Source organism: Phaenicophaeus curvirostris, chromosome 8, assembly GCF_032191515.1.
Source record: "Phaenicophaeus curvirostris isolate KB17595 chromosome 8, BPBGC_Pcur_1.0, whole genome shotgun sequence".
NCBI classification, from domain to species: Eukaryota; Metazoa; Chordata; class Aves; order Cuculiformes; family Cuculidae; genus Phaenicophaeus; species Phaenicophaeus curvirostris.
Window position 1 is genome coordinate 7,605,118 of NC_091399.1, and position 26,956 is coordinate 7,632,073.

A 26,956-nucleotide genomic window follows, 5' to 3' on the forward strand; every position below is an offset into this window, starting at 1 on the left:
TTTATTAAAAGAGTGTGGGAGGTCCCGGCCCAGGTTGACCAGAGAAGTTGTGGCTTTTCCATCCCTGGAGGTGTTCAAGGCCAGGTTGGATGGGGCTTGGAGCAACCTGATCCAGTGGGAGGTGTCCCTGCCCATGGCAGGAGGTGGTACTGGATGGACTTGGAAGTGCCTTCCAACCCAAACCATTCTGTGATTGTTTTGTGTATCCTTGAAGAAATGTAGCTGCAGCAGTGAATATGCAAGTCTAATGCGTAAAGGCTCATTTATAAATGCTAGGAGAAAATATGCTTTTTCTTTTGAGTAAAAAACATGTAGATCCCACAGGCAAAAGGTATTATTGGGGCCAGAGCTCAGCTGTCTTAATTGGACCAGAATGGATCAATGTGAGTTTGCCATAACACCCTCCAGTTTCTCTTCCATTTTCAAGACCTTGCAATGCCTGCCTAAATGGTCGTGGCTTTTGTAGTGCTAACCACGCTGCACTGAGCCCAACCCATCAGCTTTGTCTCTTACCAGAAGCAGGGAATGCACTGATAGCTTTTGCACTTTGCCACTTTTCCACCTTATGGCAGTAATTCAATTCTGAAGTCTTTTTGGCTGAGCTCATGTGAATTCATCCTTCCTTCTGGTTTCTTCTAACTTGTATGAGCTTCATCCTGATCTCTTGTGGCTTGTGTAAGATGACTTTTCATATTGCTTTCTTGGTGATCACTGGTGGTGTACGGATACCACAGAGCCAGGAGGAATGCCAGAGAGTTTGCCTGCAGCAAGTTTTCAGTTTCTCTGGACAGCTCGGTGGTTTTGTACACGATGAGGATGAACAATGATCTGCCATTTCTTTTAGGAATTTTATGATATCGGATGTGGAGAGAGAGGGTTTGGGAATTGAAGAACCATTGTGATTTTGTTTCTGCTTTCAGTGGGTCAGTGGAGAGAGAACTATTTTGGGTCTAACAGTCTGTAGTTTTATGGCAACCATAAGCAGAAGCCTGGAAAATCTTGCAGGAGAAGTTAGGTTTTCTTAGGTGAATAAGAGCAGCTGGCCAGGTTATTTGGTTTTGAGTTTGGCTTTCAGAATTGGCTTCCCTGGAAATGCACTGTGATTAGGATACTCATGACTTGAGTCATCTGCGAGGGGCAAATTAGGAAGTTAGGACTCTGGCATCATAAGCAAGCTCAGGGTTAACGTGAGCTGAAACGTTTTATGTTTACAGCAAGGAATATTAAGGGTACTTTTGGAGTTTGAGGGCAGATGTGTGTGTACGTAACCACACAAGTGGCGTGGATGTATTTTTTATTTCTCTTTTATTCTCTGGAAGCTCTGTCCATTATAGCTAGATGTAGAAGTTGTGTGTTTAAGATTTCTTTTGTATTAGAAGCTGGCCAGGGTTGAGCTCAGCTGCAGGGCCATCTTGAGTGAGGCTGTCACCAAGAAGGTGTGTTCTTAAGGCTTGCCTCATGTGGATAATCTAATTAAGAAGTCACAGGAGGAAAACAATTTGGAGTGCAGTTGGAGTGAAGATGGTTAGAAATGTGCAGTGTGCTGAGCCAACCTAGGAATTGGAACAGTCTGGGTAATGTATAGTTACCATGAGCATAATTAGATTAATTTTAAACCCTACTCCTTCAGAAACAAATGCTTGAGCGTCTGTCTCTCTCTGTTTCATAAACTCAGTCTTCTTTTGAACACAATTCAATTCGTTCAGCTGAGAGGAAAAGCAATTGGTTGAAAAGTATTTGGAGGTAAATTTGCCTTCTGCAGTACTGGATCAGCTTCCAACTTTCAGTTCCACAGCACTCGTAAAGGCTCTGAGCCTTTGTGAATTCTATAAAGAAAGTAAGATAAATAGATTTTTTTTTCTTCTGTTACTGTATTTCATATCCATAGAGACCAAACTTTTCCCTTAATTGTTTCCAAACTGTGAAATCAGCCACTCTGCGTAGTGCTTCCCAGGCAAGGAAAACAAAGCTTTATTGTTAATGGGATTTTTCAGGGCATCTTGAGAACTGTACTGCTGGCTGCTGAGCACCACTTTGGGACATTTTATAATCTCCCACGTGCAAGTTAATTCAGTATCGTTTGTTCCGAGGGAAGCCCAGAGCATTTCTCACAGATAGTTGCACTGCTTTCCTTCTTCTTACCCCAGTGTTTTGTGCAGTTGGACATGTAATTTCTGGAGCGATGGATTGCAAAATGAAAAAGCAAAAGAAATGTGACAATGGAAGTTCTTATAGTTGGCCAGTTCAACTGGGTTTGGGCTAACCGTTCAGTCTTAGTACACAACAAGCCTAAAAGTTTAAATCTCACTGGATACGTGTAACTGGACAAAGTAATTCTTGGTAGGATTGTTTTGATTTTGCAAATATTTTAATTGCAGATCTAATGTTGCATTGATGTCAAGAATTTATAATGAACATGCTTTGTGTTTTTCAATAACGAGAAAGGGAAGCGTTGTGGGTTGTGTGAAGTATTTAAAAGTGTGTTTGCCATTAAGGGCATGAACAGGAATCTGCCTGGTGTTTGAGCAGCCCAGGAAGAACCCGTCTGCTCGCCACAGTTTGCTCTACTTCCCTGGGTTAGTGATGTGACCAGAGGGACCTGACTTGGTGTGATGGGCTTGGCAAGTGCTTCCAGGTCATGTTCCCCTGGCTCTGAGCTAGTAAATTGCTCCTCTGGTAGAGAGCTGGCAGCAAGCAGCTGCAGGGCAGGACACGAGAGCCGACACTGCTCTCACTGTACGGATGGTACAGCGTGTGGCTACCAAAGGTTACAAAGCCATAGGTGGTCTTTAATCTTTTCATAGAATCATAAAATGGTTTGGATTGGAAAGGACCTTAAAGATCATCTAGTTCTAACCCACCCACCATGGGCAGGGACACCTCCCACTCTTGTCTAAGCTCATCTCTAATATTTCCAATGTGTTCTTCTTGACCCTCTCTATGACTACTTTCCCCATGGAAACTCATTAACTTGCTGTGTTCCAAGGTTTAGTTCTCAGATGCCTTTTCAGTTGCTTTGTTTTTGTGACTGTGGAAACATAATTTTAAAAACTGGAGGGAAAAATGCATTTTCTTGAATTTTGACACTATTCAAGGACAGCTAAAGGCATTCAGTGTAAAAGCTCAGCACTTTTTTTCCTTCTGTGCAGAAAACATTAATTCTCAGAGCTGATTTTTCTACCCTATAATTTGGAAAAAATAATCTAATAATAAGGTTATCACTGAAACATTAGTACACGTCTAAATATAGTGCTCAGTGCCAACAACTGCAGTAATTAGATACAGATACCACACAAACCAGAGAGATGATCAAGTCATTGGAGATTATGGCTTAATGATTAAGTCATTAACCTATTCACTTGGCTGGAACAGCATAAATTCTCATTCTGTCTTCTGTATTTGGACAAAACTCTTCTTAAAGTCAGAGCGGTTCTTAAAACCAAAGTGTGCGTTTTCAGCTTTGGGGTCTGATTATTACCTCATGAGCTTTTTCACTCACCAGCTCTTTTTTAGCAGGAATCTACTTCACCATTCTTTAAATACTGGTGATTTTCCTCTGTAGCTGGATTTCAAGTAATTTTTTTGCTAGTCTTGGCTTATCTATGTGATTTCTTTGTAGCCAATACCTCACTGGCATGTGTCCTATGGAGAGTCTATCCTGTAGGCAACAACAATTTTTCCAGTGCTTTTTGTGATATAAAGGAGATTTAAGTTGTGTGTCAGAAGGATATTAATGGCCACTTTGTGAACTGAAGGCTGTTAACTCCACGGTATGTTTGTAGTCTGCGATGCTTGAGGGTCCTTTGTTTTGATTTATTGCTGTAGTTCCACCAAACATCATGGGAGAGGAGCAAAACATCTCTGCGCTCCTCAGCCAAGCAGTGGAGCTGCTGTGCCACAGCGATGCTGTTCCCCCACCCGTGCTGACGTGGCTCAAGGATGGACGCCCCTTGCTGAAGAAGCCAGGTCTCAGCATCTCTGAAGATGGAAGTGTGCTGAAGGTAAAACTGGGTGGTCTGGTCGTGGTGGTGATGGCTTTCTGGTGAGTGTCCCCACTGTGAAGGCACCAGATGCTTGTTAGAGCTGGGATAGCATTAGGACCTCTGGTGTGTTAGAGAGTGGTGGGTGAGGGGTCTGTCACCTCCTCCTTGTTGAACCCATCTAGATGCTCGTGTATAGATTGTGCAGGAGTAATACTGTAGGACTAATATTTAGAGAGACGGGTGTAAAAATAACAATTGAAACCTGAACAGCCTCTCCCTGAAATTTCATGTGTAACGATGTAAGAAGGAATCAAGGTTTTCATTTTCTTCCTAGATTGAAGAAGCTCAAGTACAGGACACTGGCCGTTACACTTGTGAAGCAACAAATGCTGCAGGCAAAACTGAAAAGAACTATAATGTCAATATTTGGGGTAAGATTTATTAAGCTTATTTCAGGAATGGGAGTTGAGGTCAGAGTGAAACTATGATGCAAGACACCAAAATCCTCTGTAGTTCATCAACCCTTAATTGCTGAGGATCATGCAGGGAGGTGTTATTTCATTTATTGTAGTTTAACAGCCACGAGGAAGTGTGCGCGTTTTCCAGATTGCTTTGGTTTGTTTCTAAGTTAATACTACCTACTTTGTGGGATTTTGTCAGGCTGAGTTTGCATGTGTGATAGTAGTTTAGAACTATAACGTTTTGTATCCATAATTCCTGCTTGTGCACTCTAATACCGTTTAATATGACGTACCGACTTCCCACTTTTTGAAATGCTGAAGCATGGAAATTCAGATAAATAGAAGCTGAATTAGCTATGTTTGCTGCTCAAAGTTATTGGAGCTGAATCATAAAAATAGCTTTAGAAGATTTTTTCTATGGCTAGGTGATGAATGTAGCTTGGGACATTTGTATGAATAATTGACTTTGAACATATTTTCTGCACCATTATTTTCTCCCCATGCGCAAATTAAAATGTGCCTTTTTTTGCTATTAAAAATCAATGCTTTGACATCACAACTCTAGAATTATCTATCGTGGTTTGTAATGATACAACTATTGCAAAGGACCTTCACTGCTGGAGGGATATGGAGTTATTCTTTTGTGCCATGAGGCCGTCACAGCAGGATTTTGAAAGGAGGGATAATTCTTTGCTAGTTAACAGCTTTGATAGAATAAGCTTAGTGGAAACCAAAAGCTGCCTGTGAAAGTCAACTGTGGAAAACTGTTTAGAATTATTGTCTTCGTTTAACCCAGGGACCATAAGTCCTGCTTGCCATATTTTTAAGTTTTAAATCCAGGCAACATGCGCTTCTGAGGACTGATGAGATCCAGGGAACGAACTCTGGTTCCGTGACCCAGCCCATGTGTTTGATAGAGAATGGCACAAACATTTTGGCTAGAAGAAGGACAAATGAAGGTTGAAGCCAGCACAGTGCAATCAAGCCCTTTGCAGTCAGTTTTTCTGAAACCCATACTTGCTGCTTAGTAAAGAGTTTGAAGTGTCAGAAGGAGAAGCTGTCTGCTGTCACATGCATTGAAAATGTGCTGGATGAGTTATTCACTAGTGAGGTTTTATTCACCCATTTCAGCCTATGTTCTCCTCTTTCTTCAGTCTCTCTTCAAGTCTTACCTACACTGTGTTCATCAGAAGAAAATGATTCCCCCATTTCAATTCCTTAGTGATTGAACCAAAGTTCTTTAAGACTTTGCGAATCAGAGTGCAACCAGTGATCCTGTTTGTCCGCAGCTGGTTTCTGGTCACAGAGCTGTAGGGCAAAGCTGGCACTCTGCTCCAATAGGGCATCAAAGGAAGGACAGGCATCCTGCTAGAGTAGGACATCAAAGGGATGGGGTTCTTGGCACTGGATGCGGCTGCCCGTCTGTTGCTGCAGGAAAAAAATCAAAGAGAAAACTGGGCCTGAGGTTTAAAAGTCGCTTTCTGACTACTGATGATATCTGTACATTTATGAGCTAAGGCCGTGAATAAGGCAGGCTCTTAGACCTGGAATCCGTTCCATAATTCACAGAAACTGCTTTCTTCTGTGAAGTCCATTCAGAAGTCAGCCAGAACTAGAGGCAGTGCATGCAGCAGAGCTCCGAGGCTGGAAGGATGGATGCAGTCATTCATAAGTCCATTATTCCCTGCCCAGGGTTTGGCTGCATTGCCCAGCAGGAAATTGCAATCCTTATAATTAATTCAGAGCATAATGAGGCACACTTGTGTGAGGGTCAAGTGGGTCCTACTGTTGGCTGATAACATTTTGTTCCTAATGCTGCAATTATTTGGCATTTCTTTTCAGTGTCACCAAGCATTTACAGCTCAGATGATGTCTCTCAGCTGACAGTAATTGAAGGGAGCCTGATAAGCCTGATATGCGAGTCTAGTGGCATCCCACCGCCCAGTCTTACCTGGAAAAAGAATGGTGGGTAACTGCCCCTCGAGCATTGTATAAAGCAAATGCGATCTTTCTGATTTTCCTTTGTTCCTGTAAACATTTCAGATGGTGTGTTCTGAGGAGTTCAAGCACACAGCTATCAAACTAGTCCTGATGTTGATTAAAATTAACTACAGGGGTAGATTATTCATAGAATCATAGAATAGTTTGGGTTGGAAGGGACCTTAAAGCCCATCCAGTTCCAGCCCCCTGCGATGGGCAGGGACACCTCCCACTGCATCAAGCTGTCCAAGGTCCATCCAACCTGGCCTTGACACCTCCAGGGATGGGGCAGCCACGGCTTCCCTGGGCAACTTGTTCACTCTCATAGTGAAAAAATTCCTCCTCGTGTCTAGTCTAACTCTGCCCCTCTCCAGTTTATCCCCATTGCCCCTCATCCTATCACTCCAAGCCTTTGTAAACTGTCCCTCCCTAGATTTGTTGTAGCCCCTTCAGGCACTGTTACTTCTCTCTGGCTCACCACTGCTTGGATCAGATGTCATTATTCCCAAATACGTGCAAGAGAAACACAGTGAGGAGATTGCTGACTTAAAAATGGGCAGTTTATAGATGTTAGTGAGTTAACCCCTCTCATGATAATCATTTACCACAGTGCAGCGAGACAACATCCAGACTGACTTATGGATCCGAGCCAGCAGGGCTGTAAGTCACTGTCAAGTCCTGTGTTGCAGAGTTGAGGGGCTTTGCCCTGTGATCCACTGCATAGCATAGATGTATCCTCCGGGTTATTTTGGAATTTGCAGCCATGGCGTTCTGCCAAGTGATAAAAATCCTTCTAGCTGTAGTAATTGCTTTGGGGATTTACTGAACCTTTCTCTCATCCCATCTTAATATTTAAGAGCAGGATGCACACCTTTTTTGCTTTAGGGATTGAAGTAACACTGGCAAGCACTTTGTTATGAATCAGTAGACAAAAGCAGGTGTTTTTAGCACATTCTGTTATGCCTGGGCGCTGTTGGAGACAGAATATTAGACAAAATAAGATGTTGAACTTGACCAGCATGGTAATTCTTGTGTTATTAATCAGTCTTACCTATTCATCTGTTTGTTTCTTTTTCTAGAGGGCATGATTCAACGTGGTATGTGCCTACCTTAATTAATTTGGGCTCGTGGAAAGAGCAGATTTTAATTACGGTTTTTCAGATGACTGAAGTTTTCAGAGAAAATGAGGTTTATTTGCTTCTTTGCTGTCTCTTGGAAGCCAAGACGGCATAGCATGACATGTTCTACTAGCGTGCTGTGAGGCTGAAGTGTGTACATGTACATGGCAGAAAAGCAACTTAATCTTGTTAGAAAGCATGGAAGTGCAGTTGGAAAGTAGTACAATTTGGAATGTTATTTTAGAGTTAGGGTTTTCATCTCTTGTGACACGTGGTATGCTTGTTCATGGGGAGGATTTTAACTGCACGAGTGGGAAATGAAGATTGAGCTTGCTAGAATCCTCAGTGGCATGGGTACTTGTTCTGTCACGCAGCCTCCATGCAGTGTGCTTAAGCTGAGGTCTCCACAACTGCAAATTCTGCTCACGGAACGCAATATAATTTTGCTGTCATGTTTCTGCTGAGGATTTCCTGAGCAGAAGCCTGTGCATATGTGCCTTGTGACACACCACAGTCTGGCTAGGGAGACTCAACCACCTCCCTGGGCAGCTTGTTCCAGTGCCTGATGACCCTTTCTGTGAAAAATTTATTTCTGCTTTCTGGTGCAGCTTGAGGCCATTGCCCTGTGACAGGGAACAGGACAAGAGGGAATGGCCTCAAGCTGTGCCAGGGGAGGTTCAGACTGGACATCAGAAAGAAATTTTTCACAGAAAGGGTCGTCGGGCACTGGAACAGGCTGCCCAGGGAGGGTTAAGTCACCTTCCCTGGTGGTGTTTAAAAGATGGGTAGATGAGGTGCTCAGAGACATGGTTTAGTGGCAGATAGGAATGGTTGGACTCGATGATCCAAGAGGCCTTTTCCAGCCTGGTGATTCTATGACTCCGTTCTGTGTTTCTGAGCATTGGCTGTGCTGGGAGAGAAGATTATATATATATATATATATATAAACACATATATATATTTTATGTGACGTATGAGAAGAGAAGGCTCTGAGGAGGCCTTAGAGCGACCTTCTAGTACCTGATGGGGCTACAAGAAAGCTGGGGAGGGACTGTTCACAAACGCTTGGAGTGATAGGATGAGGGGCAATGGGTATAAACTGGAGAGGGGCAGAGATAGGCTAGACATGAGGAAGAATTTCTTCATGAGGAGGATGGTGAGGCCCTGGCCCAATTTGCCCAGGGAAGTTGTGGCCCTCACAATCCTCTTACTTGAAGTTCCAGCACCCAGGGTAACGGCAGCGGGCAATTGTGCAGATCAGGAGTATTTGAATGAACGAGGGAGCTTTGCACTATATGTCTGTGTTTCTGTCTGAAGGAATGTCTCTTGCAGGCTCTCCGCTGGTGTCTAACCTTTCTGGAAGGGTGCGGGTATTATCTGGAGGCAGACAGCTGCAGATCTCAATCGCTGAGAAGTCTGACGCTGCATCTTACACGTGTGTTGCTTCGAATGTAGCTGGAAGTGCAGAGAAGGAGTACAATCTGCAAGTGTACAGTAAGTGACCGTGGAAAATCCTGTTCCTCGTTTACAGTGCTGAACTAGATTTACATTATGCAAGTGTTATTGGTGCAGGGACGTATTAAGCTGCAGAATTTAGAGAGTAATGTCTGGCGACAGGACAATTGCAGGGTACTCAGAGGAGAACAACTAATTAAAATTTAGACCCTTTGGACTTGGAGCTTAAGCAGGACTGACCGTTCTGTATTCCTGTCGAATGTGTACTTGACCACAGATGATTCTGAGGATGAAACCCCTTCAGAGGTTGGCGTAAGGTTTCTTGCCACCAGACAGTAGTAGTGATGACAACTAGTTGAGCTTAGATTTTCCAGTTTTACTGCAATTTCTATATTTCAGTCAGGAATAAAAGAGGGTGTTCTGAGACAGTGCCACTAAAAGGAGATATTTAAGAGCTATTCTAAGACAATCCCATGAGTGAGAAAATACTCAAAATCCTACAGGGAGATATAGAATCATAGAATAGTTTAGGTTGGAAGGGACCTTAAAGGTCATCTAGTTCCAGCCCCGCTGCCATGAGCAGGGACAAGTCCAACTAGATCAAGCGAATGTACAAACGTACGTATGTACATATGTATGTGTGTACATATATATTCTAAGTATTTGGGGCAGTCTTTTTAATTTTTTTTTTCCTGTTTGCATTTTAAAAGTTGTATTTAAATTCCATTTTTAGAAACGTTTTTACTTTATGGGGTGAGTGGAAGGGGGGCTACAACCTACAGCCTGCCCCTAACTGGTTTGCCAGCAGTAACCCGCGATAACTGTTCTTTATGACAATGCTGACCTAGCAAACTTGGTTGTTGCCCTGTCCAGAAAGAGGTGTAGATCCTGCAATGCAGCTTTCAGCAGATTAAACTGTGTCTTTTTCTTTCATAGTTCGGCCGACTATTTTACACAGTGGTAGCCACCCGTCAGAAGTTGTCGTTACCCAAGGAAATGAGATTTCCTTGGAGTGCAAGGTGCAGGGCATTCCAGAACCAGCAGTAACATGGATGAAGGATGGCCGTCCGCTGGTCAGTGGAAGGGACATAGCAATAGTTCATGATGGTCGCTTTCTTCAGCTGAAGGATGCCCAGGTGTCGGACACTGGCCGCTATGTCTGCGTTGCTACCAATGTGGCAGGGCTGTCGGACAGAAAATTTGATTTAAGCGTTCATGGTGAGTATGTACAAAATGAAACAGGCATAACAAAAAAATCAGAGCTTTAAGTTCACTCAAGGGCATCCAAGAAATGAGTGCATATCGAAATGCACCACCTGTACCTACTGCCAGCTTTAACCATGATGCAGTTTCAATTGCAGTGTGGCAAAAATCCAAATCTAACTTTATAACTGCTGAATATTTGAAGATCTCACCTCTGTTCCCTTATGTCAGTCTACCCTTAATTGCTCCATCTCCCACGACGAGAAAACCAAGATATGGAATAGTTTTGTGTGATATTGGAGTGAGCATAATGTTAGGAAACAATCTGTTGCGGGAGAGAGCAATCAGGATTTGAGTGGGAACACCTGGCTGGTGGCCGCTATGAGAGGACAGTTACCTGAGGACAGCCAGTATCTTCAGGACCTAATTATCAGGTTCTCTCATTTTGCACAATCAGAAGAGTTTAAAGGTATAAACTGTTATTCATCTGCATAATTTGACTTGATGGAATTGATCAGAACATAATGTTGTCTTGCAGCCACTGTAATTTGTTTGTGTAGGATATTTTTATGCTTCATTGAACGCTAAATATTCATGTGATGTAAAACACGATTGAAAATGAGAGGCCTAAGTTATTTACTAGTTTTATTTATGTTTTCTTTCTTTTATTTGGACTGTTCACTATACTGGATTATCTTCCTGTGTTATACTTTAAACCTCCCCAAGCTACTCAGAGTGCTGAACAATACTGATCAATCCTTGACTCCAGGCTTTTTTGTTCTGAGGGATGAACTGCTTCTGAAGTGGAAATATTGTTACTACTAGGAAATAAAAGCTAAAAATGAAGTTTTGGTAGTTATTTTGAGACTTGTTCTTTCCATTAGATAAAAACATGTAACTCTGTTAGTGTTAGAATATCCCCTAGTGTTTCATTAGATGTTGGAATACAGTATTATTTAGCACAGAATGGACAGAACTAATTTTGTTGGGCAACAAACAGGAGGAGCTGGAAGCTACCATGCTACTAGAAAGCTATGATCTCGTTGCCGTCACTGAAACTTGGTGGGACGAATCCCATGACTGGAGTGTGGTTATCGATGGCTACGGGCTGTTCTGAGGGACAGACCGGGAAGGAGGGGTGGAGGCGTTGCCCTATATGTCAGGGAAGAGATAGAATGTGAAGAGCTGTTGTTGAAGAGTAGCCACGAACAAGTGGAAAGCTTGTGGGTCAGAATAAAAAAAAAAACACAACAAAACTTCAATAAACTGTTATTTGCTAGGGCTGCTAAGCCTTAAAATAAAGGTCATAGAACTGATAGAATTTAATTTCAATATTTCTTTGCAGTTCCACAGTAAGAAATTGTCATTAGCGTATAGTATTAAATGTCTCTGTTTTGTAGCTCTTTGCTTGCCAAGCTTGTCTCAGCTTCGGTGCGTTATTATTTGTCTGATAGAATGTTTTAATTTTCAGCTGTTCTGAAGTATGGCTTTTATTTACTGTTGTCCTGTAGTTCCCCCAAGTATTGCTGGTGACCTGCAGGTGCCTGAAAACATCAGCATTGTGGAGAAGAATCCCATCTCTCTGGTTTGTGAAGCCTCGGGGATTCCCTTGCCATCAATAACCTGGCTGAAGGACGGCTGGCCGGTCACTCTGAACAGCTCGCTGCACATCCTCTCGGGTACAAATTTGTAGTTTAACAGAAAAAAAAGAGGGGAGGACGGGACAAAGGGCTGTCTACATTTGTAGTGCAGGTATTGCTCGTGGCAGTATGTTTGTTTTAATGATCTGTAAAGACGAGGAGAGAAGGGAAGCTGTTATTTAGTGCCAAGATGGTCAGGTTGGCTGAAGCTAGCGTGAACTTTTGAAGTTGTTACCAAGCCTTGTGTGTACAGTACCGCACTGGTCTGGCAGGGAATGAGCCCTTCTGCTGGCTGTCAGCATGTGATGTAGTCCGAGGCTTATTTCCAGAAATATGTCAGATGGTGACATCTTGCCTTGTCAGTGTCTATACCTACACTGCATTAGCACTCTCATTTGGTTTGTTTCCTCTACCTCTTCCTCTTCACAGTTATTTTACCCTTTAAAGACAAGAAATCTTCAAAAGAGTGAATATATATGACAATAAAAAACCGACTTCTTTTGTTTCTGTGGATCTTCATGAGCCTTAAATAATTCCAGCCTTGGAGCTAACTGAATCCAATCTTCAGAATATCGGCTAATAAAAGCTAGAAGCAGGCAATCAATCAAAGATAGAATCATGGAGTGCCGCATTAGCAAGAAGGCTCTGGAGAAACTCATGATAGGCAAGCAGCAAAATAGATCCAATTCATCAGAGGTCACGATTTTTAGGCTGGAATAACCACCAGAGAACTAGTTCAGATGCCTTTTTGTGACAGTAGTAATTGGCAGAGGTGTCCAAAAGGAGGGGCTCTGTACCTGTCCTGTAAACCATCTGCTGCAGGAAGTTAAAGCTTTGTGTTTGCAATAGGAATGGAGTTAGCAGCCCTTGAGATCACCAGCAGAAAATGCTCACCAATCAGGCAGTATGTTTTATGTTGGCTTCATGTGTCTGGAGACCAGCTTTGTGGAATGGGTAGGATGAATTAAGTATCTGGTTATGACCGAGATGTATATACAACAACTGAGATGTTTCTTTGATCTTGGGGTTGCTGCTCGCAGCTAGAAATGTCATGAAAATCGGTTTTGATGAAGTTCCTAGTACTCTGACATAGCCACCATGCAAAGCCAAGCCATCTTACTGCATGAACACCAAAAAGCCATAAGGCAGGTAAAGGAACGGGAATGTGCTTAGAAGCTCAGCTAAGGCTGGATTTGAAGCTGGAATGTTTCAGGATTTGTCTCATTTGTATAGCTTTTAACATTACAGGGAACCCTGTGTTCTGCTTTCCCATTTTTATGTGCGGCGCATGGAAAAAGGAGTGGGTGTCTGATGAGCATCCAGTGTAAATCTGACTCTCTGAGCTGGTGTGCATTCCTTGTTGTGTGAAGTTGTCATCAACAAAAACAATTTCTTCTGGGCTTGGTTGTTTCTGTTCTGTCTGTTGATTTCTACACCCACACTAATACCACCACCCGGATTGCAGAGTCAGGGAGGGTGAGACAAAAAGCTGTTTATTGTCCTGAGATGTTAGCAGTGGGAGTGGGGAAACTGGCCAGGACTTTGTTTTCCAGCAAACTTGGTGCTTTTGTACAGTTCTGCAGAAGACTGCACGTTGTAGTAGGCAAACCCACCACCAACAAAATCTTGACTGATTTAAGAGGTAAAAGGCTTTGCCAAAGCAAGATTTTGGTCCTGTTGGTTGAAAACATACTTGGCATTGCAGATGATTTAAATGTGTGGGCACAGTGCTGGCAATTTTTAATCTGTTAATTCAGAAACTGTGCTGATGATCCCTTTTGATGATGCTTCCTACAGATCCTTTAGGAAAAAAAGAACAAAGTTCCACCACCCCACATCTGCTTTCCATGCAAGATAGGGCACTAAGCTGCCTACTAGCTCTAGGAAGAAGAAAAGCTTTCATTAATTTTTAGCTGAATGCACAAAATGATACCCTGCCCCAGCGCTGAAGACCCAGATGTGCTATGCTGTATGATCCCAGAGAATGTTTGTCTCCTGCAGGCAGAAAACTGTTTGGTTTGGCTTCTTGGGGCTGGAGAACAGGCCTTATGAGGAACGGCTGAGAGAGCTGGGGTTGTTTAGCCTGGAGAAGAGGAGGCTGAGGGGAGACCTCACTGCTCTCTACAACTACCTGAAAGGAGGTTGTGGAGAGGAGGGTGCTGGCCTCTTCTCCCAAGTGACAGGGGACAGGACAAGAGGAAATGGCCTCAAGCTCCACCAGGGGAGGTTCAGGCTGAACATTAGGAAAAAATTTGTCACAGAAAGGGTCATTGGGCACTGGCAGAGGCTGCCCAAGGAGGTGGTTGAGTACCCACCCTGGAGGGGTTTAAGGCACGGGTGGACGAGGTGCTGAGTGGCATGATTTAGTGTTTGATAGGAATGGTTGGACTCGATGATCCGGTGGGTATTTTCCAACCTTGTGATTCTATGATTCTGTGACTTTGCTCAAGGTGTGGATGGGAGAAGGAATCAGGTGGCAGGAGGCTACAAGACATGAGCCCTCCTCAGTCTGACAGTGCTCCCTGCAGTAGGCAGGAGTCCTTGAGCAGAGGCACATCCGTTACCCAGATCACCAGTTCCTGCCTTCAGAGTACAGGACCAGGAACATAAATTTCTAGGGTATATCCCAATAATGAGACCCTGTGGATATCCAACAGGCAGGGCATGCGTGGTTTGGATGTGATGTGAGTGCACCCTCAGCAAGTTTGCCAGTGGAGCTGTTGGAACGAGTCCAGATGAGGCCACAAACATGATCTGAGGGCTGGAGCACCTCCCATAGGAGGATTGGCTGAGAGAGTTGGGGTTGTTCAGCCTGGAGAAGAGAAGACCTTAGAGCAGCTTCCAGTACTGAAAGAGGCTCCAGGAAAGCTGGGGAGGGGCTCTTGATCAGGGAGTGCAGGAATAGGACAAGGGAGAACAAATTTACGCTGAAAGAGGGGAGATTGAGATGGGAAATTGGGAAGAAATGTTTTGCTTTGAAGGTGGGGAGGCCCTGGCCCAGGTTGCCCAGAGCAGTGGTGGCTGCCCCATCCCTGGAGGTGCTCAGGGTCAGGTTGGCTGGGGCTTGGAGCCCCTGATCCAGTGGGAAGTGTAGGCAGGGGGTAGGACTGGATGGGCTTGGAGGTCTTTTCCAACCCAAGCCATTCCATGTTTCCATGCATATGGTGGTGGTGATTGCTAATGTGAGAGCTGCTCATGAGATGCTGGACAAGGCTGAAGACGGCCCCCACTTTTGTTTTCACACAGACGCTTGCTGCTGTTTTCTGGCAGAGGAACTGCAAACCAAGGAAGCAAAGAAAAATCATTCTGCTAGGGCAAAGCAGGGATATTCTTAGTCTTTTGGTCGAACATATTTTTAATTAGCGTGTCTGTGCTGACACTGCTCTGCTGCAGTATTAAGGACTGTAAAATACTGTGTATGAACCAGTGCTGTCATCACCAGTTATTGCTGTTGGTGGCACCATTAATATAAATGCTAGGAGAAAGGAGAATTGTATTATTTATCTGTACGTGTGAAAATACCTTAATGGGGTGTTTGTTTGTGTTCATAAAAATAAACTTAGGTGTACCCCCCCCTTCCCCAAGGAGGCTGTTATTTCTCCTGTATAATCACCTGGGTTCTCAGTATAGCAGAGTGCTCACATGAGCAAAAATTCTGTGTCTGAGACACTGTATTCTGTCAAAATTTCCCATGTGGAACTACATAAACAATTCCTGCACCTCACAAACGCAGTGTTCCTGCTGCGTGCCGGGTGTCTGTGCTGATCCATGGATTATGTGTGCACTGCAGCCCTGCATGTAGCTTGCATGACCCATGGGGAGCAGGTTTGATTTTCTCTGTGCGGGCTCTAAGTTGTGTCCGCAGTTCGCAGTGGTTGTTCCCTTTGGTTTCTGACTTCCTCCAGAAATTCTCAGAAAGCGTTTAAAAGTGCCTCAAATTTTGCTTATACGTGATTTTTTTAAGAAACAAAGGGATACATCCTGGGTAGTTTGGAAGTTATTGACAAGGCACATTAAAAACCAGACAACATTAGAAAAATTTAGAGCTGTAAATTTAACCAAAATGTAGAAATGTAAGAGTTAGCTCAGGCAATCTGGGTTAGTGTTGGTGGTAGGACTGTAACGACTGTTGGGCTTTCTCCACAGGCGGCAGGACGCTCCGTCTGACCCACACCAGCATGGCAGACGAAGGTCTGTACTCCTGCATCGTGACTAATGCTGCCGGGGAGGTGAGGAAGGATTTTGACCTTTCTGTTCTAGGTAAGTTACAGCAGGAGGTGATAAGGAGCTTTACTATAGACTTTGCTGATATTTTTTAAATCGGTACAACAAATCACATGTCTTTAGGGGGGAAAAATGTCCATTTGATAACATGGCCAGAAAAAAAGAAAAGATACTCCTAAGGTAAATTTACTGCTGGTTTAGTTTTTAGAATTAAGATTCTTCAGGTATAACTTGGGATAACTGGCAGCTACTTCTGGTTCGCTCCTTTTCTGAAAAGGAGCTATGTCAGTGTAACTGGCTTGAGTTAGTTGGTGGTTTCTTTTGGGTAGCAGCCTGGGAGATGCTGACAGCTGGGATCCCGTCCTCTCTTCTATTTCTCATTGCTGATAGCTCGATTCTCTCTTGAATGTGACAAACAGAGTGAATCTGTGTACAGGGGATCTGGGCAGGTTGGGTTTTGTGTTTTCTTGGTCAGGTTAGTTCTCAACCAGCTCAGTTCCCTGCTGGTTCACCACGGACCCTACAAATGCCTGGAGAAAGGCAGATGACAGGAGTGTGTGGTCAGGGGAATAACGTTGTTTCTTTTGGCACTGGCCTGAATTTAAGCTGGTTAAAGTCAAAGGAAAACTATGGCCCTGGGAAACCATATGAAGTTAGAATCATTGAATGGTTTGGGTTAGAAGGGACCTCAAAGCCCATCCAGTCCCACCCCCTGCCATGGGCAGGGACACCTCCCACTGGGTCAGGTTGCTCTAAGCCCCATCCAATTGACCTTGAACACCTCCAAGGATGGGGCAGCCACCACTGCTCTGGGTGTCCTGTGCCAGGGCCTCCCCACCCTCACAGGAGAGCATTTCTTCCTAAGATCTTGTCTAAATCTCCCCTCTTTTTGCTTAAAACCATTCCTCCTTCTCCTGTGCCTGCACTCCCTGATAAAAAGCCCTTCCCCAGGTTTCCTGGAGGCAAATTTATGTGCATCTGTTGCATCTGATGCTCAACTGCAGAAAGGTGCATCCCTAAACACTAAGAATGCTCACCTGTTAAAGCCATCATTACTGTGTGGCGCTGGGTATAAATGTATAGCCGAGTGGGGTGATGGTAATAATCTTCTGAAACAAAGATGTGAAGAGAACACTAAGATTGATGGGGAGATTAAATACTGGAGCTGGAACTGGTTTTGCAAAACAGAGATCCTCTAATTCAGTGGAAACCTTCAGTCAGCAGGGCCTTTGGTGTTGTAAAGGATATAAACAGTGTGGTAGTGGGTGATCCTGCTAAAGTATTTAGACAAGGACTAGTACAGCAGACTCTTTAGATGGCTCTTCGGAACCATCAGTGTATAATTTTATCACATTATTCACTTTTTAAAGACAGGATTATTCCCAGAAAATACTGGTTTTTGGCTTAGTGTCTCTTTGTTGCTTTCATCAATAATTATTAGGTCTGATGCAGGTTTTCTGACACCGTTAGTGTCTATAATGTTCCTCTTAAGTTTCTTTTCTCTAAGGTGCCGAGTGCTGTCAGCTTCCCTTGTCATCAGCTGACTGATGCACAATCAGCCTGTAAATCATAACTCGCCTTCATGTCAGTTCATGTTTATTGGATGAGCTCATGGAAGTGTAAATCTGGTAGGATGGGAGAGATGGGTAAACACTGAAAAGCATTCATTGTTTTACTGTTTTCTTTGGAAGGTTTTCATAGCAGGGTGTTGTTGAGGGTTCTGGGAATCTCTATTGTATAGGCTTTGTTTGCCTTGAATTGAAATGCTCTGTGAAGCTGATTTCAAGTGGGCTAAGTGGAAAATTCCATTGTTCAGTCTCCTTTTCCCTCCCCCCAGACATTTCTTTGTCTTTCTAGAGGAAAGTTACTGGAATGTGGCCTAATAGCGACACAGAATATTCCCTGGCTCACTGTAAATAGGAATTGTACAGAGACCTCTAGGTTGTTGTAGGAGGTACAACAGGCGAGTCAGTTTGCATAGAGAACTTGATGGTGTAAGCACAGTATTTATATATTTGAAAAACATGTGGTGTGACTTTGTCATATTTCTGAAATGAATACGTTGACATCTCACTGTATTATTTTGGGGCCAAAGCAATGAGTTGCTTTCTTCATTTATGAGTAGTAACTTTTGGCCTGATTTGAAAGACATGAACTTTATGGGTTTAGGTTATATTTTCCCCCATCTAATCCCTTTACTAACTGATGGTCTTTGTCTCCTTGCATTTGGGCACTAGAACCCATACAAAAGTCTGGTTTCCGTTTCTTGTACCATCACACCAGGGAAACTGCAACTGCGTCACAGGTTGGGGAAGGTGCCTTTCCTGGACACTCAGTTCTGCTAACCTGTGTCTCACCACTTGTAGCCACCCTGAAGTGGTGTCTTTGCCATTCGAGTCAAGTAAGATGTAGACCTCTTTCAGTTTTTTTCTCCTTCGCTGTAGCTTGAACCTTTTGTTAGTATCAGAAAGCCGCTGTAGTGTTCTTTTCCTCCACTGACTGTGAATTCTGCGTATTACTGTGATTCTCATTTTTATAAAAAAATTCCTTCCAACTTAGTGGTAGATGACAAATAAGCTGCTGACTATATTTTAATTCCTCCCTCTTTAGGGCTGAAAGTTTGAATTTTGAAGGATCATAAAAGCGTAATACCTGGCTCCCTAGTTCAGCATTTTTGTTACAAATCTTTCCAAAACCTTTTGGAGATTGGGCTTTATAGCCCTCTGTTTCAACTTGTTATACTCCAGGTCTACTTTGTGTAGTTCTGTTTTCTTTTGGCCTGAACCTACAAATGCCTCTGCTTTGAAAGAAATAGTTGATCAGAGCTCTTTACCACCACAGCTGCACACCAGCATGTTCATAATCTGACTTCTCACGTCCAGAAGCACATGAGTCTGCGAGGTCCTGGTGGCCGAGGTTATTTGGACACCTGTCATCGAGTGGTCAGCCATACAATAAGAGCTGTCTCATTTCAAGTTAGCTGTTTGAGAGGTATATAGGAATTTTCAAAGTATGGATTTGTCTTTTGTTTCTCTAGAGAAACATCATTTGTATGGCAGCAAGGTGTCTTTAGACATAAATATTCATAGTTTGTTCATCTCTTTGTCTGAAATTAGCTGTATTTCATAGAGTCATAGAATCCCTGGGTTGGAAAAGACCTTTGAGATCATTGAGTCCAGCTGTACCTGTCCACCACTAAATCATATCCCTAAGCACAAATAATATCCCATGTATAAAACTCATGTATGCTTTTACCTAGCATCTACTTGTTGTTGATTTATTGTATTGATTTGAGCATGTTGGTAAGGGGGGAAAAAACCCCACATGGTACATGAATAGTCAAGCTGACTCTTTTCTAAGTAAATTATTTCCCTAGAGTTCTAGATAATTCTTTCACTTACTGCTAGGAAATGCACAACTCTTGAACTGAAGGACATGGTTTCAGTTGCTGCTTAATATGCCTGATAGAACTTGTTTACAAAACCTGCTGGGGCATAAAATCAAACGTGGCCCCACTAACAAGTGATCATTACCATTGCCCTACTGAGCATACTCAGAAATATTACCCAAGAGACCACACTCCTCAGCACCCTGAGTATCCCTCTAGCTCTGAAGACACAGTGAGGTGAGTACTTTATTGGTCTGTGGTCGTTTCTTGCCCTTTGTGGACTTGTATGGCTAAAGGGTGCGGGACAGTGGCAGGTTAGTGCTACACGGTCTCATATCTGGACCTGTTCATGGTAGAGCTGAGCCGTTCGTAGAATGGTGTGATTCGGGGAAGCATACGCTGAGATATAACCTTAGTGTGTCTTCATTGTATTTAAAGTGATCACAAGTAAGAACTTGCTCATGTTGTCATCTTGTCTGTTTGCAGTTCCTCCAGGAATTGTGGGTGAAAATACACTGGAAGATGTGAAAGTGAAAGAGAGGCACGGAGTTACCCTCACATGTGAAGTGACAGGTAAGAGAATACAATATTACCTGCTTTTTGCTGATCCAACCGTGATGTTGATCATCATTGGTTCTGAACAGCGTGTTTTTAATGGCATTTTCAGTTCAGTGGAATATTAAGCTTTCAGATTTAACTGTGGTACTTAGAGCAGGACTAAGCACTCCTTCTTGTAAATTTATAAAATGTAGCCAAAATGGTAGTTGCTGTGCTGTTTCTTCTCCAGGGGTCTGTAGAATTGAAGAGGAGGTGTATGTTACTTCATGAGGTTGGAAGACTTCAGCATACATATTCCCAAACATCTCCCTGAAGGATGGATTTAAAAGGGCATCTGAAACTTGTTCCCTATGTTTTGGAAATCTCGGCATATCCTAGAGGCTGTGTGGCAACTAATACTTGCCATTTTCTTTACTCTTTTAAGGGAACCCTGTACCACAGATCGCCTGGATAAAGGATGGGCAACCTCTAACTGAGGATGAAGATCACAAATTTCTGTCCAGTGGGCGTTTCCTGCAACTCACTGATGCTCAAGTCACTGACACAGGGAGATACACGTGTATTGCATCCAATACGGCTGGAGATAAGAGCAAAAGTTACAGTCTTAATGTACTTGGTAAGACAGCTGGGCTGGCTCCTGCAGGGAAAATATTCATCTCAGGAAAAAACAAGTAATCCCGTTGGAATTTTATAGTGCTTCAATTATAGCAGTGCTTATGTTGCCTGGCTACGATTAAAATTTTATGGCTTGGTAATTGATAAATAATGGTAGTTCAATAGAAACAGCAGTTCTGTGCTTTAGGCAGCATGAAGCTAGAAAACACAGAGCTGTAATGGGACATAGTATGGAATGAGCAGGAAAGAACATTGGTCTGTTGTGATTCAGGGGAGGAAGATCTGAAGAGCACTTCAGATTGCGATCTCCTAAAAGCTAAAACCATCTGCAGTTCTTTTTTGTCGTGATGGTTATTGCATAACCAAGTGCAACAATGGTGAGTTTGTTTTCCACATCCTCATTTCCTAGGCTCAGGCCTCCTACCAATCTGCTGCTCCTGGGATTGTCAGGCGGTGGGTCTGCCAGCTGCTGCCAAGAAGTGGTGGCTGGCTTCCTGCTGACCTGTTGGACCAAGGTTCTGGGCTCCAGTATGCCCCACAGGAATGCCTCCCAGCTATTTAAAGCTGCAACCAGATTCCTAAACTGATCAGGGAGCAGAAAATTGGCCTTTCATAGAGGTCCTTTCTCTGGTTAATTATTTTGTTGTTCCTAGTATCTCCAACCATTGTGGGTGCAGACGGCCATGGAAGTGCCGAAGATGTCACTGTTATCTTCAACAGTCCAATATCACTGGTTTGTGAGGCTTACTCGTATCCTCTTGCGACCATCACCTGGCTGAAAGATGGTCATGCTTTAGAATCAAGCAGAAATATCCGCATTTTGCCAGGTAAATCCTTTGTTGCTATTGAGAAGTAACGTAACGCTTTATTGTTTTGTCATTTAGTTTCCAGTTACAGATATTTGTTTAATATATTAAGTGTAATGTTTGTACTTTTGAAGCGCTTCCATCCCAATATTTTTGAGTGTTTCACAATTAACTGATTATTTACTTGTATTTATTTGTATTCAGGTTTTTACCTTTTTGTTCTGTAAAGGTAGCAAACAGGTTCATTGGAGTTAATAGTGAATGTAAATATCTTAAAGTGTGGAAATTGCAGAGAGGTAGAAACAACAATGCTAGTGAAAAGGATAAGGTGGCATTTTTCTAGTTTGCCATTTTTAATTTGTGGACTAACTCTTACTAGCACAGCTCTAGAGGAGGAAAACAGGAACAAGCTTCACGAGTACCTCAGTGTTGTTCACTGCAGGTGTTCAAAGGAAAAGTGAGTCAATATTGCCAGCGAGGAATTGAGTTGACTACATGGGAGGACAATTTCTAGTAATGCAGCCTGGGAAAAGCTGCAGCCCCATTAAAGAGGGACTCATCTCTGAGAATGTGGACTGAAAATCGTACATGAGCAGGATACAACGGGAAGGAAATCGATGTAAAAGTTGTCGAGGCCACCTAAAGTCTTAAATCCTACCGATTCCTTCACGTTTGCCCTCTCGTTGTAGCTGTTGCTTCTGTCCACTCTCTGGAGGGAGTTAAGGGCCTCTTCATATGAAGTGAAACAGAAGGGCAGCTCAGCGGCTCACGCCACCCCTTTCTGTTGAACAGACTGATTTTGCTCAGCCTTACCGCTTTTGCCTCCTTTCCCTTTTTCTGTGAATGAAGTGCAGAACCCTAAAGCATTTCTTCCAATCTAAATAACTTCAAGAAATTGCTTGTACAGAACTGTGTTACCACATTTTCCAGGAATCTGTTAGCCACAGGAGTTGCGATCCAAAGTGCTCTTGCAAATTATGCCCTCAGTTATTGCACAGCATAGGTGGCGGCAAGCAGTCAATTTTTCGTGCTATCCTGAGGAGAGAATTTGGAAAAAAGCATTGAAAATGTGCTGCGGGAACAATTTAAATAATTGAGAAGCAAGAGTAGAACATAGATGCTGTTAAAGAATGGTGTCTTTTGGCAGGCGGTCGAACCCTGCAGATTCTGAACGCACAGGAAGACAATGCTGGAAGATATACCTGTATAGCCACGAATGAGGCCGGGGAAACTCTGAAACATTATGAAGTGAAAGTCTACAGTAAGGAAATACTTCCAGTTCTATTTGTTTTGTCATTCTTCTATTTTTTCCCTTTGCAGTTTTACCCATCCAGGTGAACCCAAGGGTTTCTGTTAGTGGCTTTGTTTCGCTAACATCTGCTTTAGCTCATAGAAGTGTAGAATAGTTCAGGTTGGAAAGGACCTTAAAGCCCATCCAATTCCACCCCCCCTGCTATGGGCAGGGACGCCTCCCACTGGATCAGGCTGCCCAAGGCCCATCCAACCTGGCCTTGAACACCTCCAGGGATGGGGCAGCCACAGCTTCCCTGGGCAACCTGGGCCAGGGCCTCACCACCCTCATCGTGAAGAAATTCCTCCTTCTGTCTAGTCTAAACCTGCCCCTCTCCAGTTTATACCCATTGCCCCTCGTCCTATCACTCCAGGCCCTTGTAAAAAGTCCCTCCACAGCTTTCCCGGAGCTCCTTTCAGGTACTGGAAGGTTGCTCTGAGGTCTCCTGGGAGCCTTCTCTTCTCTAGGCTGAACAACCCCAACTCTCTCAGACTGTCCTCATATGGGAGGTGCTGCAGCCCTCTGATCATCTTTGTAGCCTCCTCCAGGCTCTATCCAACAGCAATTGCTTGAGGAAAGATGCTGGACAGGTTTTCTGTTGCATCCTTTTTGAATGCTGTTGTTGGATTAAAAATGTTTGTACCACTCAGTGGAAGGCATTTAAGATACATCAAACTTCAGCTTCCTCTGAAGTGCTTTCGGTAATGGTTTTTACATCAGGTAAGCACAGTACAGTGGGAGATGTGAGCAGAGAATCTTGTGAGCAAAGAGGCTTTTAGACAAAAAAAAAAGAGGGGAGAAGACCTGTGACATCTAATGGGACTTTCTCGAGTAAAGTGAACAGAAGGATACTAGGTTTACATCCTTCCACAAAAGGAAATTCCATAAATCCCCCACCAGGGGAGATTTAGGCTGGACATTAGGAAAAAATTTTTCACAGAAAGGGTCATTGGGCACTGGAGCAGGCTACCCAGGGTGGTGGTTAAGTCAACTTCCATAGAGGGGTTTAAGGGACGGGTGGACAAGGTGCTAAGGGGCATGGTTTAGTGTTTGATAGGAATGGTTGGACTTGATGTTCCGGTGGGTCTCTTCCAACCTGGTTATTCTATGATTCTATGAAAATACCATATGAAAAGGCTTTCCCATCCATGGCTGCCTGTCAGCATGATGTCCTTTAAGCATCTATGCCTAATATTCTGTTTTACAGAAGAGCCCAAACCCTCCATTATGAGCTCTGTCAAACATGATTTTTCATCTTCTTTTTCAATTTCCTAGTCTGAATTGGAGTTTGGTTTGCTCCCTCACAGTAACCATGCAGTTATTTTAATTACATAAAGTCCCTAATAAGGTCCCATCGCATTCGGAATAATGAGAAGATGACAAAAGAGTTCTTTATGGGAGTGTGGCCATGTAGCAATATAAAGCCCCCCCAGTGCCATTGCCAGTGTCATTTATTGTGGCACTGTAAGCAGGAGGGAGAATTTAAAATTTCCCATTGGAAAAAGGAATGGAAAATGCTTTGAAAGCATTTAAAAGATATTATGAGACTAGGGTGGGGGGTAGCTTAAAAATTTTGAAATGTTCTGTTTTCGTTCTGATTCAGAAGGAAATGAGGTTTTGCAACACTGGGGTTTCAATGGAATGGAAATGTTGAGTTTTGAACAGCTAGTCCGAGTGTGGACTTCAGCTCAAACATATGTTTCTGAGAGTACTAGTTTCCATTAAAATGATTTTTAATGACTGCAGTACACTGAACTTCATAGAATTCAAGCCAAACACATAATAAAGTGCTACAGCTAGGTCAGGCTTGCATGCCTAATGCTGTTGAACAGAGTTTTATATATTTTTATATATAATACATATACTAAAAATAGTTTAAATATATACATAAATAAAACATCAGCTGTGGCAAAGAGGCAGATTATTGTGGGATGCACTTGCATTCCCTACTCCAGGTTTTTGCTTTGTCCAGTTAATTTTGAAATGCTGTGTAAGATAGTAAGTCCTGAAAGTCCCTCTCATTGCCTTTGTTTTTGTGCAGTTCCACCCATCATTAACAAAGGGGACGCCTCCGGCCTGGGTCTCTCCCCTAAAGAAGTGAAGATCAAGGTGAACCACAGCCTTACCCTGGAGTGCGAAGCTCACGCTGTTCCTGCTGCTGCCATCAGCTGGTACAAGGACGGACAGGCCAGTCACCAGCTTAATTCCTGCTGATGGGTGAATTGTGTACAGAAGCAGCTGCATGTTCTCTGTCACTCCTAATGAGTGTTGATGCAGCATCACAGTCTGGCTCGCACTGCTGAAGTCAGTGGGAAGTCTTCTTCCCTCTGTCCTGCTGGTGGGATCATCCCCTCACTTATCTTAAGATGGTTGCTGTTGGCCAGACCTCCACAAACTGGAACTAGTGATCTTTAAGGTCCCTTCCAACCCAAATTATTCTAAAGTGATAACTGTGTTTTTCTGTAGGTGATTGGCAGCGCCACTGAAACGTCAGTGATGGAGTTTCCAGGGCCAGCTGCTGGCCTGCGCTTTAAACATAAACTCGGCCTAGAAGTAGCGTCCCGTGGTGTGACCACATGTCACTTTGCCATTGTGTAGATTCCCCAAGGGCCCTGTTGCAGAATGAGGAACCGAGCGTGGGGCCCAAGTGCTGCCCTCACAGAAGCTGCAGAGAGCCTCCCGTTCGGTTCTGGCTGAGCTCACAAAGCCACAAAAGCATCTTGGATCCTTTGGGAGGGGGAATGAGGCATGGTTTGTGCCCCACGCGGTTTTCAGGACAGCATTAGTCCGGAGGAGAAGCAGTTTGGAAGGGCAGTGCCATGGAACTGAGCTGTTGTGCTGTCTGCTGGGGACTGGTATGAATAAAAAAGGAATGGTGCAAGATTGTATAAGAAAGGAGAATATAACATTGCTTTCTTTAGCTGTTTTTATGTGACAGACTGCGGCACCTGTGTTTTCTGAACATGTGTGAGCAGTCTGGAGTCACGGGAGAGGCTGTGTGTTCACCCACTGTCTTTTTTCATCTTGTACTGCAATGCTAGGACCTCCTGGCTGTAGTGGTTGTGCTGCCAGTGAAAAATAATGCTGAGGATTGTTGAGAGGTCCCCAAAGAAAGATGTGGCTGTAAGCAGCTTGCTGCCACCGGCACAGCAGCAGCTTTTTCTTAGGTTGCCCCTGGTCAAATGCCTTTCACTCACATCCATGAAGTAAATTAACTTTTCCTTCAAATAAGGAGCACAGTGCCTTCCTTACTTCCACTGTACTACCCTATGTAGGGCTTGAAATCATCTGAATTTCACAAAAGGGGAGACAACGTTGTATTATTTCCACAAATGTGGCTACTTCTAAAGGATATTTTGCCAGATATTAATTTACATGTGAAATTGCCTTACAGCCACTTAAACCAGATGATCGTGTTATTATCCAAGCTAGTGGCCGTACTCTGCAGATCAAGGAGGCTCAAGTGTCAGACACTGGTCGTTACACTTGTCTGGCCTCCAACATTGCTGGAGAGGATGAAGTGGAATTCGATCTAACTATACAAGGTAAACGGTTCAGATAAAATCCTTCTGGTAGCCTCCTTCTCTAATGTTCTAGGATGTTGGAATTCTTTATAATCTTGTATCCTTACACCAGCTTGGTCTAATCCAGTGCTTTTGTGTGATTTTTATTTTATATGTGTTTTGCTCAGCTGTAAGAAATATGGTGTTTGATTGTTCTTTCTTTCATACTTTGTGACACGTGCAGTGTTTCTTAAGTCAGTGGAATGGCATAGTAACTCTGATCTTCCTCTAAACTACACAAAAGCGATTCAATTCAGGTTAAACTAGGACATGATATTTTCTTTCTCTCTCTTGAGTAGTGGTTGGAGGCCCCAGACACGAGCATCCTGTTGGCCTGCACACTGTGTGTAAATACAAGAAAACAACCATTATTCACTTCTGAAAATGTACACAAAATTAGAACTTGAGTAAAACCAGAGGGCCTGCTATTTCAGTATTATTGTTGATTAATACCCTTTCTGTTTTCTTATCAGATCTTCTTACACTGTTACTTATTAGTCTTCAGAAAGTATTGAATAGATTGCTCCATTATTCATTCTGATGGAAAGAACTAGAATTTTCCTGGCTAATTTAATACACTGAGGTTTTTATTGCTGTTGTTTAACAGTTACAATACCTTTTTGTTTCTTGACTTTAAAGGTGGTTATTTCTGCTGTAAAATTCTGTCGTTT

General features: G+C 43.3%; 1 protein-coding gene across 1 annotated transcript in view; it reads left to right on the plus strand.

Moving 5' to 3' along the window:
* Positions 1 to 26,956, plus strand: part of HMCN1 (hemicentin 1) — a 201,198-nt gene that overhangs the window by 118,630 nt on the left and 55,612 nt on the right. Inside the window, exons 41-53 of the mRNA XM_069862338.1 lie at positions 3,826 to 4,001; positions 4,318 to 4,414; positions 6,287 to 6,409; positions 8,875 to 9,036; positions 9,934 to 10,215; positions 11,712 to 11,879; positions 15,987 to 16,100; positions 19,939 to 20,025; positions 20,435 to 20,626; positions 21,279 to 21,452; positions 22,579 to 22,692; positions 24,764 to 24,909; positions 26,117 to 26,267. Coding sequence (XP_069718439.1) covers positions 3,826 to 4,001; positions 4,318 to 4,414; positions 6,287 to 6,409; positions 8,875 to 9,036; positions 9,934 to 10,215; positions 11,712 to 11,879; positions 15,987 to 16,100; positions 19,939 to 20,025; positions 20,435 to 20,626; positions 21,279 to 21,452; positions 22,579 to 22,692; positions 24,764 to 24,909; positions 26,117 to 26,267 — 1,986 coding nt within the window. The remainder of the gene's footprint in view (positions 1 to 3,825; positions 4,002 to 4,317; positions 4,415 to 6,286; positions 6,410 to 8,874; positions 9,037 to 9,933; positions 10,216 to 11,711; positions 11,880 to 15,986; positions 16,101 to 19,938; positions 20,026 to 20,434; positions 20,627 to 21,278; positions 21,453 to 22,578; positions 22,693 to 24,763; positions 24,910 to 26,116; positions 26,268 to 26,956) is intronic.